This window comes from Rhinatrema bivittatum, chromosome 6, assembly GCF_901001135.1.
Source record: "Rhinatrema bivittatum chromosome 6, aRhiBiv1.1, whole genome shotgun sequence".
In the NCBI taxonomy this organism is placed as follows: domain Eukaryota; kingdom Metazoa; phylum Chordata; class Amphibia; order Gymnophiona; family Rhinatrematidae; genus Rhinatrema; species Rhinatrema bivittatum.
In genome coordinates this window covers 220,172,713-220,184,800 of record NC_042620.1, presented here as the reverse complement: position 1 = coordinate 220,184,800, position 12,088 = coordinate 220,172,713, and the positions used below count along the sequence as shown (strand labels likewise).

At 46.6% G+C, this 12,088-nt stretch overlaps 1 protein-coding gene across 5 annotated transcripts in view; it reads right to left on the bottom strand.

The window, feature by feature from the left end:
- APOOL (apolipoprotein O like) overlaps positions 1–12,088 on the bottom strand; it is a 267,269-nt gene that overhangs the window by 107,291 nt on the left and 147,890 nt on the right. The window contains exon 8 of one of the 5 annotated variants that reach the window (XM_029606574.1): positions 8,857–9,079. The exons of the other annotated variants lie outside the window; for them this stretch is intronic. Coding sequence (XP_029462434.1) covers positions 8,857–9,079 — 223 coding nt within the window. The remainder of the gene's footprint in view (positions 1–8,856; positions 9,080–12,088) is intronic. 5 annotated transcript variants of the gene reach the window in all.

Sequence of the window (12,088 nt, the reverse complement as noted above, 5' to 3'; positions counted from 1 at the left end):
GAGGGAGACCTGTGCAGGGAAAAGTGTTTTTTGAAGTGAAAAGTTAAGTGTTTCCATGAGGTAATTAGTTAAAAAATCCTCACAGAGCTCCAACCGCTATGCTGACTGCAGAGCGGAAAAAAGAAGACTGAGGGAGACACCTGTGGCTCACAGGGATAATTGCAGGCTGGGCATGCTCAGTGCACCCAGTGTGCCAGTGTCAGTCAAAGCTTGTTGAAACTTTGACAGAAAAGTTTTCCGTACAGGGCTCCATCCTCGATGTCACCCATTTGTGAGGACTACCATCCTGCTTGTCCTGTGAGAACAAATTATATCACAATGACAGAGAGGAGCACCTGGGAGGCGGTGTGGCGCTTTATGTCTGGGAGGGTATGGATTTTATTCTCTACCAGCAGATGAAGGCATAGAACAACTATTTTGCTGATATCACCCTATACAGGGTACTGTACCACCTGCATCCCTTCAGCATTTCTATATCAAAGCACACAATACTTTAAAACTCCGGTAAACTTTTCTCCAATAAGTAGTTGGCGGGGAAGGGGGAGGTTGATACTAAAATGGCCCAAACTGAGCCTGATCCCTATAACATAAGCAAATGATAATTGCCCATTAACAGAAACTTTCATCTGATGAAACTGCTCTGTAAGAAAATATATACACTTTAAGGCAAATACGGGTGAGATCCTGAATGGGTCTGTTAGGACTCAAGAAAAGAAAATTTGCACGTAAGAAACCAAATTGTAACTTTCTTATCATCCCACTGAACCAGTCCAGAGACATGGGATGAATCCAATTGGAGAAATTACTTACCTGATAATTTCGTTTTATTTTATTTTTTATTTATTTAACAGCTTTTCTATACTGACATTAAAGTACACATCATATCGGTTCACATAAAACAAAAGGTGGAAAATGCAATTAACAAGGGTAAGGGGGAGGATAACTGATAGAGGTCCGAAACAGCGGAGCCTGAACAAAGTAAAAGAGAGAAGAGGATAGGAATAACAAAATTAACAAAAATTAAAAAACAAAAAAAATTAACAAATTATAATTATAATTTTCCTTAGTGTAGACAGATGGACTCAGGACCAATGGGTATAGTGTGCTCCTGATAGCAGTTGGAGACGGATCAGATTTCAATCTGATGTCAGCCCTAGTACATATAGCCCTGCGAGACGCCATGCTCTTCAGTATTCTCTTTGAAAAGCAATTGTGGATATATGTGTGACTGAATAACTTGATTAACTTGCATAACTTGGTTAACTTGATTAACTTGAACTGGTTGATGTGGTTATAGCTGGAGACCACCAGTGTACTCAACCAAAAAACGCTGACACCCAGTAGGTATGGGTGTACTAATTAGAGGAAAGCTTGGCTTACCCGTGTTTGTCTTGATCTCGGGAATTGTCCCCCGAGGGCGGGATGCTGAGTCCATCTGTCTACACTAAGGAAAACAAAATTATCAGGTAAGTAATTTCTCCATTTCCTAGCGTGTAGCAGATGGACTCAGGACCAATGGGATGTACAAAAGCTACTCCCGAACCGGATGGGAGGCTGCCCGTGGCCCACTTAGTACTGCCCTTGCGAATGCTGTGTCCTCTTGAGCCTGAACATCCAGGCGATACAACCTAGAGAAGGTATGAATGGAGACCCATGTCGCTGCCCGACAGATCTCAGCAGGTGACAGCATTTTGGTTTCTGCCCAAGACAATGCCTGGGTTCTAGTGGAATGGGCCTTGACTTGAGAGGTGGAAGCTTGCCTGACTCTACGTAGGCCGCCTTGATAACTTCTTAGATCCAGCGGGCTAGGGTTGCCCGTGAGGCTGCATCCCCTTGTTTCTTCCCGCTGTGAAGGACGAAGAGGTGGTCCGTCTTTCATACGGATTCTGACTTTTCCAGGTATCGGATTACGAATCTGCCGACATTAAGATGGCGAAGGCAGTGAGTTTCCTCCGAGTCCTTATGCTCGTCTGGCGATGATAGCGAGATGGTTTGGTTTAGATGGAAGTGGGGACCGTACGTAGCTGTTTGGATCCCGGTGTGAACCTTGGAGCTCAGAGATGCGATGGGCCGAACAGACTGCCACTAGAAATGCAGTCTTCAAAGTTAGTAGTCGGAGGGACAGGCTGCGGGTGGGTCTGAAGGAGGCTCCAGCTAGGAAATCTAAGACTAGATTGGGATTCCATAAGGGTACCGGCCATTTTAGGGGTGATCGGATCTGCTTGACCCCTTTCAGGAAGCGGGAGACGTCCGGGTGAGAGGCTAGGCTTCCACCCTCCACCTTGGCTCTGCAGCAGGCCAATGCGGCCACCTGTACTTTGATGGAGTTGAGGGACAACCCCTTCTGTAGGCCGTTCTGCAGGAATTCCAGAATCGTGGGGATTTTGACTGTCTGTGGGAGGATGTCGCGGTCTTCACACCAGGCTTCGAATATTCTCCATATTTGTATGTAGGTTAGAGATGTGGAAAACGTGCGTGCTCAGAGCAGAGTGTCAATCATCGCCCCCGAGTATCCGCTCTTCTTCAGGCATGTTCTCTCAATGGCCAGACCATAAGAGAGAATCGAGTTGGGTCTTCGTGGAGGATCGGGCCTTGTTGGAGCAGATCCCTGTGTGGAGGTAGAGGGCTTCCTGTCAGTAGTCTTCACATGTCTGCGTACCATGGCCTTCTTGGCCAGTCTGGGGCCACTAGAAGTGCTGGTCCCCTGTGGTGGTCTATCCTGCAGATGATCCCACCCAGTAGCGACCACGGAGGGAAGGCGTATAGCAGGACTTCCTGTGGCCAGATCTGGACGAAGGCATCGATCCCTTGGGATTGTGGGTCCCGTCTGCGACTGAAGAAGTTGGGAACTTGGGCGCTGGATCGGGTTGCCAGGAGGTCCATGGCTGGTGCTCCCCAGCGGTTTACTATCAACTGGAAGGCTGTGGCAGACAGCCTCCATTTCCCTGGGTCTAGACTTTCTCTGCTGAGGTAGTCCACAATGATGTTGTCTTTTCCCACGATGTGGGCGGCTGAGATCTCTTGTAGGTTTGATTCCGCCCACTCCATTAGGGGTTCTATTTCCAGGGACACCTGTTGGCTTCTGGTTCCTCCCTGTCGGTTGATGTAGGTCACTGTTGTGGCATTGTCCGACATGACTCTGACCGATTCGCCCCGGAGTCTGTAGCTGAACCGCCCGTGCTTCCAGTCGGTTGATGTTCCAACCCTACTCTTCCTTGTCCCATTGCCCTGGGCGGTCAGTTCTTGGCAGTGGGCTCCCCACCCTCGTAGACTCGCATCCGTGGTGAGCAGGATCCAGGTCGGTGGGGATAGCCTTACTCCCTTGCTCAGGTGGTCTTCTTGTAGCCACCAATGTAGCTGGGTTCGAACCTCCTCCAGGAGCTGCAGTTGAACGGAGTAGTTCTGAGACATCGGATCGGGTTGCCAGGAGGTCCATGGCTGGTGCTCCCCAGCGGTTTACTATCAACTGGAAGGCTGTGGCAGACAGCCTCCATTTCCCTGGGTCTAGACTTTCTCTGCTGAGGTAGTCCACAATGATGTTGTCTTTTCCCACGATGTGGGCGGCTGAGATCTCTTGTAGGTTTGATTCCGCCCACTCCATTAGGGGTTCTATTTCCAGGGACACCTGTTGGCTTCTGGTTCCTCCCTGTCGGTTGATGTAGGTCACTGTTGTGGCATTGTCCGACATGACTCTGACCGATTCGCCCCGGAGTCTGTAGCTGAACCGCCCGTGCTTCCAGTCGGTTGATGTTCCAACCCTACTCTTCCTTGTCCCATTGCCCTGGGCGGTCAGTTCTTGGCAGTGGGCTCCCCACCCTCGTAGACTCGCATCCGTGGTGAGCAGGATCCAGGTCGGTGGGGATAGCCTTACTCCCTTGCTCAGGTGGTCTTCTTGTAGCCACCAATGTAGCTGGGTTCGAACCTCCTCCAGGAGCTGCAGTTGAACGGAGTAGTTCTGAGACATCGGATTCCATCGCGACAGCAGGGAACACTGTAGGGGCCGCATGTGCGCTCTTGCCCATGGGACCACTTCCAGTGTGGATGACATGAGGCCGAGGACTTGGAGGTAGTCCCACACCTTGGGGCGAAGACTGATTAAGAGGTTTCGCAACTGGTTCATCAGTTTTGTTCTCCTTGTAGGAGTCAGAATAACCTTGTCTTGTCTGGCGTCGAACCTGACTCCCAGGTATTCCAGAGATTGGGAGGGCTGCAGACAGCTCTTGTTTGTGTTGACCACCCACCCGAGGTTCTCCAGTAGAGTTTTGACTCTGTTGGTTACCTGATGGCTTTTCTCTGGGGATTTTGCTCTGATCAGCCAATCGTCCAGATATGGGTGTACGAGGATTCCTTCTTTCCGCAGTGTCACTGCCATTACAACCAAGATTTTGGTGAACGTTCGGGGAGCTGTGGCTAGCCCGAAGGGTAGTGCCCGGAACTGGTGGTCCAGGATCGAGAAGCATAGAAAATGCTGATCCTCGTGGTGGACCGGGATGTGCAGGTAGGCTTCTGACATATCCAGGGATGTGAGGAATTCTCCTGGCTGTATCGCTCCTATGACCGAGCATAGGGTTTCCATGCAGAAGCGAGGGACCTTCAGGTGACGTTTGACCGACTTGAGATCCAGGATGGGTTGGAACATACCCTCTTTCTTGGGAACGATAAAATAGATGGAATAGTGCCCAGTATTTTGTTGTTGCATGGGCACCGGTGTTATGGCCTTTAAGGCAAGCAATGTGGTCAGTGTGGTTTCCACTGCCCTCCTTTTGGAGAGGTCGTGGCAGGGAGATTTCACAAATTTGTCTGGAGGAATGTTGTGGAAGTCCAGATAATATCCCTTTCAAATGATGGTTAGGACCCACTTGTCCGAAGTTCTCTCGACCCATGTTTGGTAGAATAGGGCAAGCCTGCCCTCTATGGCTTCTTCCTGTGGATGGGCTGGCTGATTTTCATTGTGGGGTGCGGATAGGGCCTGGACCAGAGCCAGCTCCCCTTCTGCTGTGTTTGTTCTGAAAGGACTGGCCCCTGCCTGCGGGGCGAGATGCTTGATATGTATTTTTGTATGGTTTGAAGCGCTGTGATCCCCTTGCCCTTAGATGTTCGGGGGGGAGGGGCGCTGGCTTCTCTTGTTCTTGTCCTCCGGTAGCCGCGGTACTGGGGATTCGCCTCATTTGTCGGCTACCTTTTCCAGTTCGCCTCCGAACAGGAGGGTTCCCTTAAAGGGCATTCTCGTGAGTCTTGTCTTGGAAGTCGTGTCAGCTAACCAGCTTTGGAGCCAGAGTTGCCTTCTGGCTGCCACCATGGACGAAACGCCTCTGGCTGCAGTGTGCACCAGGTTGGAGGTCGCATCTGTGAGGAATGATACTCCTGGTTCTAGTGCTTCGACGGGTGTGGTGGCGTTCCTGATCTTTGACAAACAGGCGCATGTCACCACGGCGCAGGTGCAGCAGGCCGCAATCAGTAGCGACATAGCTGATACGTCGAATGACTGAGTATGGATTCCAGACGTCTGTCCTGGGCATCCTTGATTGCCACTCCTCCCTCGACTGGGATGGTAGTGCGCTTAGTGACCGCACAGACCATGGCATCCACTTTGGGGAATGCCAGGAGATCTTTTGCCGCTGGGTCCAGGGGATACGTGGCTGCCAGGGTCCACCCCCCTTTGAACGAGGCCTCTGGAGAGTCCCATTCCACGTCAATCAGCTATTGGACAGCTTGCAGCAAAGAGAAATGGCAGGAGACCTGACGGAGTCTCTCGAGGAGGGGGTTCGCCTTTGGTTCCCCTGTAGCACTTGTGCCTGGGATAGCGAGCTCTTTCAAGCTGTCTGCCACAAGGTCTGAAAGCTCGTCTTTGGCGAAGAACCGCCTCATGGTTCGGTAGGGTTCCGTTCCTGGAGGGATTTCTTCTTCCTCCAGGGAGTCTTGACCCTCATCTGAGGTGTCCGTGTCCCCAAAGCTGGGGCTGTGGGGCGGGCGAGGCACTTCTCTGGGTTTAGAGGGTCCCGGGAAGTTAGGGTCCTCTGGGGAAGGCTGTGGCTGTGTCATTGTAGGCACCGATTGCATGTGGACGAAGGTATGTAGGCCTTTGAAGAATTCTACCCAGGAGAAAGATGCTGGGTCTAAATTGAGATGCACTGCGTCCCTGGGAAGCCCTGTTTGAGGGAGGCTCCCACTGGGAGTAGCGAGGTCCGGTAGTGGAACTGGATCCCCGTATTGGCTGGGGAGGACCTTGGGCTGGATCACCCAGGGCCTCCTCGCACTGTATGCACAAGGCCGTGGCCTCTTCGTGCTGCGCCGCTCTAATGTGGCATGCTAGGCAGAGGCCCTGGGCCTTAAGCTTCTTGTCCAGTGGTGCCATGGTTTGCGTGCTCCGAAAAACTCGTTTGTGCGTTCAAGCGTACACCGGGAGGCTGAGATATGCACTCCGGGTGCACCGAAGTTCTGCGTGTAGGTCAGATGCGCGCGCCGCTCTGCGCACGGGGTTTTACTTATGTGCCCAGCACAGCTGAGCGCGTGGCTGAGCGCCTGGTGCCCTTGCGCGCGTCGCTGAACTTATGCGCGTGCCGGTGTGCGCACAGAAAGAATCGGCGGACAGGGCGGCGATGAAATGGAAATGGCGACGAAGACCACGTGGGCAATGGCGACCACATCGGAGGGTCTCCACGTGGGAGGCCCCTCTTATCGAACCGGGATCTAGCCCTGGTAGGTTTGATCAACCCGGTAGCACTTACGCCGGCTGGCTATCTGTGCGGCTATTCGAGCCTCGGAGACCGAAGACTTAAGAAGTTTTCTTCCTTACCTTGTCTCAACGTTTCCCGGTCTCATTCTGGGCGGTCTCCGGCTGCGGAGGGAGAGGGAAAAAATACCTTCACCGCCGTGCTCGAATTTGCACCCGCTGCCTCTCAGCCGCACCCGATGTCGGGGGCTAAGTCCACACCGGGAACCGGCTGCCGGACCGAGGCCTACCTCTGAGGGATCGCAGAAATCACCTCAGGAATCTCGACTGGGGGAGGGACCCGTAGGTATCACCGCAGGAGAGCGGGGCTCATCTGTAGAGGTAAGTTTTCATCTTTGTTTTGGATTTCTTTGGTTAGAATTCTCTAATGCTGTGCAAGCGTGTATAGAGTCCCGAACTGCTATGGAGACAGAAAATACTGAAGAGCATGGCGTCTCGCAGGGGTATATGTACTAGGGCTGATGGCAGATTGAAATCTGATCCGTCTCCAACTGCTATCAGGAGCACACTAAACCCATTGGTCCTGAGTCCATCTGCTACATGCTAGGAAACCACCCCTATTCAGAGGCAGTCTGATAAGATTGCTCTCAAGACATCCACCCCAAGGCAGCTCTGTGCCTATCAAACTTCCTCCGGCAGCACTAAATGTAGATCTGCCCACATGGCTGCTTGTGCCCTTCTGAAGTGTGCTCTAAACCTTTTGGGCCAGCTCCTTCAAGAAGAATGTGAAGAAATTGCTTCCTTAAGCCATCTACTATAGTGGACTTCATGCTCCTTCACCTTTCCACTATTAATAAGAGGGAACAAATGATCCAACCTTCTGATGGCATTGGCACCTTCAAATACTCAAGTAGCACTCTACACACTGTGAAAATCTCAGAAATGGGTCCCAACAAGATCAGGCTTGAAGCTCTGAAATATGCCTTTTCAAACAGATTGCCATTGGAAACACAGTCTTAAAAGTCAAATCCCTTACAGAAGAATCCCTAATAGGTTCAAAAGGAAGCTTACATGAAACTATCAGTTCTCAAGAGCGAAAGACTTTCAGATTGATGGATGAAATTGATTCACTCTTTTCAAGAAACTCAATTCTTCCAGGTGAACCGATAAGGCAACATCCTGCATCCTTTTGAGACAGGTCCTGGCTGCCACAGTCACTTTCAGGAAATTGAATACCTGCCTCTATTGTAATCCATCTGCACAAAAGGACAGAATCAAAGGCACTGGTGCTTGTTGTTTGAAAGAGAAACACCTTGCTCCCCATACTTTTCTTCAAATATTTTCCAGACACTAAAACAAGCTACAGAAGGAGAATTCCCATGCATCTGGACTGGTCCAGTGGGAGGATAAGAAAATGTTAGAGTAATACATTCACTGACGTGTCACAAGATAAAATAAAGACTAATTTCTAGTTACACTAATTTTTTTTATAAAGAAGAAGGCACAAAATAAATGTGTACTTATTCCAATTACAGGTCTGTTTTATCACACACTGATAACAGTGATAAACAGAATCAGAAGTGCAGACACAACTGAATTTCTTTTTTGGGGGAGGGGCCCGATGGTTAACATGAATGCGCACTATGCCAGTGCCCCCACACCGCTGTCCTGCCTCCATCCCTTACCCATCCCTAGGTGGATCTTCATGGCAGAAGCTACCTTGAATTTCTGGCAACACTTTTATCTCCCAGACCTGTCTCTGTTGTTTCTCACACTCACCCTGTAGTTAAGGCAAGATTATTCTTGTTCCCTTTTATGTAAATATGCTTCCACCTAGCCCAGGGGCTGAGAGGAAGGGGAGAAATAATTAACTACCAAAAGTAAATAAAGACTTTGATGGCTTCAGACTTTTACATCCCTAGCCCATGGGCAGTGGTGTTTCCCATTCAAGTTAGCCTCCTTAAAGATGCAGGGGACTGTCAACTGTCAGTGATTTCAGTGCCTCCAGCTTCTCTAACTCTTGCATCTTTAAGAGGCTGACTGAGGTGGGGCATGACTCTGTTGCTAGGTATAGGGGCCTGAGCCAAAGGGACACAGGTCCCTGCAGCTCACCTATGGGCCATACCTCTGCCTCTGAACAGAATACCAAAATGAAAAGTAATGCAATGTTTTAGAGTACATACCTAGAGTTACTGCTTGTTCAGGGTTGGCATCTGGCTGTCCCATTTCTGTGGGTGAAGGCACAGGTTCCGTCTGAATGTGAGTCCTCTCTGATGATGATTTTGATACAGCTGATGTTTTTAGTGGTTCAGATTTTAACTCAGAATAGGGGGCAGTTTTGTAACTCTCATCTTTGTGGTCCTGGTCCAAGAATGATGCTGGCTTTTCCTGTGGGTCTGAGCTAAGCTGGAAGGGATAGAGAGATGGTTAGACAGAATTTTTTTCTAAAAAAATATATAACCTCTTATCTAAATATATACTATTGAAAACTGGATAACACATCAATAATAGAACCTCTTTACAGCCTTGACTTATATGTTCTCATCCTAATCATTCTGTGATTTCTAATATTCTTTTTCTTACTGCACATCAGAACTGCAAAGCCTAGAACACTTTGTGATGGGAATTAGAATACCTAGGTCAATGATAAACATTGTGCTGCTTATAGTGTCACATGGCACATTAAAATAACCTCTTTTTCATATAGATATTTGTATATGTTGTTTACAAACTGTCAATTACAGTCAATTCCACATTAGACTGACATCTCCCCCAGTTCACTGGGAACAAAAAAATCGAAAATAATCAATTGCCTGAAAAGTGAAATATAAATAAAATAAATAAATACTGCTCTCAATATTTCAAATACACTTTGTCAATATAGTTGGAAGTGGGGAGTTAGAGTTCCCAAGAAATGCAAGTAAGAAATGTCTCCATAAACTCCGTGCTCAGGAAATTACACATTTTTAATTCATTTTGTTGAATTAATAAACTATTTAATAACAAAATGGGCAAAAACTGATGTAAAACTGTAAAAATGCAACAGGGATCATAGTACAAATCAGTGCTTTGTTGCTAGAGAGAAAGCTGCTGGTACTTAAACAAGGCCCAGATTAACATTGAGCGTTAATCATGAGTAACTGAATGTTACTCTATCGCTGGCAAAATTTGTATTTTTTTTAAACGTTTATAGGATGCTTTATTAAATTTTTAGGAATTTACTTTCATGACCTACACTTCGTGGAACTATATAATTTCCAAAGGAAAAACTTTTCAGGAAACTCAAAAAATATTTATGGAGTAGGTGGGAGGTTTCATATATAGTGTAGGTGTCTCCGCACCAATGTGTAATTGGTTATAATCATCAACCTGCCACCACCTCCGAGGTAAGATTTTTTTTAACAAAATATTTTTTGTGTATATGTGAAAGTCCAAGTGAAAATTCAGGTTCTTCCGTGGCGCTGTGGCCGTTAATCTTACTTGCTGAACAAATCAGTGCAATCTGTTGAACTCTATTTTCAAGCGGGTACATAACAGACTTCCCAAATTTGTTGGTTGGTGAATGTCTAACCTTTAAATGCAATCCCGACACGAACCGTTCATGTTTCAGACAACGGTCTTTCTTCAGGGGAATATGATGACAATATATAACCAACCTCTTAGGATTCCGACCTTGCCGCAGAATAGTCCTTCATGTCTATTAAGTGTGGTTCACCGCCTCGGTGAGGTGAGGTCGGAATCCTAAGAGGTTGGTTAGACATTCACCCTATGGACCGATTCCAACTGGTTTATATCCTTTTGAGGGTGTGGTCTTCAGAATTGTACATAATATTCCAAATGAGGTCTCACCATGGACCTATACTAGGGCAATATCACCTTCCTTTTTCTGCTGCCCATTCCTCTTCCTGTGCAGCTAAGCATCTTTCTGGCTTTTGCTGTCACTTTATCCACATGTTTGGCCCCCTTAAGATCATCAGATACAATCATCCCATATCGTGATCTTCTTTCATGCTCAGAGGAAGTTCACCCCCAATACTATATCTCTCTCTTTGGTTTTTTGCATCCTAAATGCGTTATTCTGCATTTTTTAGCAATAAATCTTAGCTGCCAGATCACAGACCATGTCTCGAGCTTCACTAGATTTATTTTATTTATTTATTTAAGGTTTTTATATACCGGCAATCATGAGCACATATCTTGCTGGTTTACATGGAAAGGGAGTGCATTAAATACAACAACTAGAACTGTGGTGATCGAAGGAGCAGTTACAAATAACAAGGGTAGCAGAACTTGGATAAGAAGGAAGAGATAGGAAAGAATAAAAGGTTAAACGGTATACAAATAAATTAAATGCTATGTAAAAATGGCATGATTAATGGCTGAATATTTGAAGTCCTTGGTTTGAATGAATAATAGATACCTTTTGATACCTTTTGGTTTGAATGATGTATTAGATACCTTTTGGTTTGAATGAATAATAGATACCTTTGAATGAATAATAGATACCTCCTCATGCTTTCTATACCTTCCTAGCTGTTTACCCTGTTGCAGATTTTGGTATCATCGGCAAAGACAAACTTTTCCTGTCAATCCTTGCCAAATTAAACCCCCAGCTCAGTTCTTCTGAGCCATTACACTTAGTTAAATATATCTACATCCCTAAACTCAAACACCAGTGAGGCAGCTTGTTTGCATAACATTATCTAACTAGTTGAAATTATTTTACCTCATATATGCTAATAAAATTGCATTCTTATAAGTCATATGATTTCTTGTAAGCTAAGCCCAGAAGACAGATAAAAAACTTAATGCTGATCTTTAATATGGTTAACCTTTAACATACTAGCATTTTAATAGCAGTGACTATTTCTATCTCATTGTGCTGTGATTATGTTGTTGTTATCTTTCTGTTTCCTTGCCACCACAAAACTAGTCTGGTGTCATACAGCACTCTCTCAAAGCACTCATATTATGCTCCCTTAAGACCACTGCCATCCTTTCAAGTGGGCTGTCTTGCAATTCCGGGCACTTGAGAGGAGTTACTTGTAAAGTCAAGATTTAGGATTTTTTTTCAGCTGCGGCTACAAGACAGTGACATGATCATCTTTGGATGGCCTAGCCTGTTTTGGTAAGTTGTTCAAGGCTTGGTTATTCATTCAAGCCTTTGGCTGATATATCAGCGAATAAGTAGCTGTTGGGTTTCTGTGTGCATTTTTGTTATTTTAGTTAGTTTCTATTGTTAGTTATATTATTTTTATATTGTTATTTATGTTATTCATTTTGCTACACTTTTTTGGTTGTAAAGCGCATTTGAGATTTGGATGTAATGCGATTCATAAATTTTATAATTAAACTATACAAAGCCTGCAAAATGTAAACTAAAGCAATTTTTCCATTGCCTTGTAACTAGGTCTT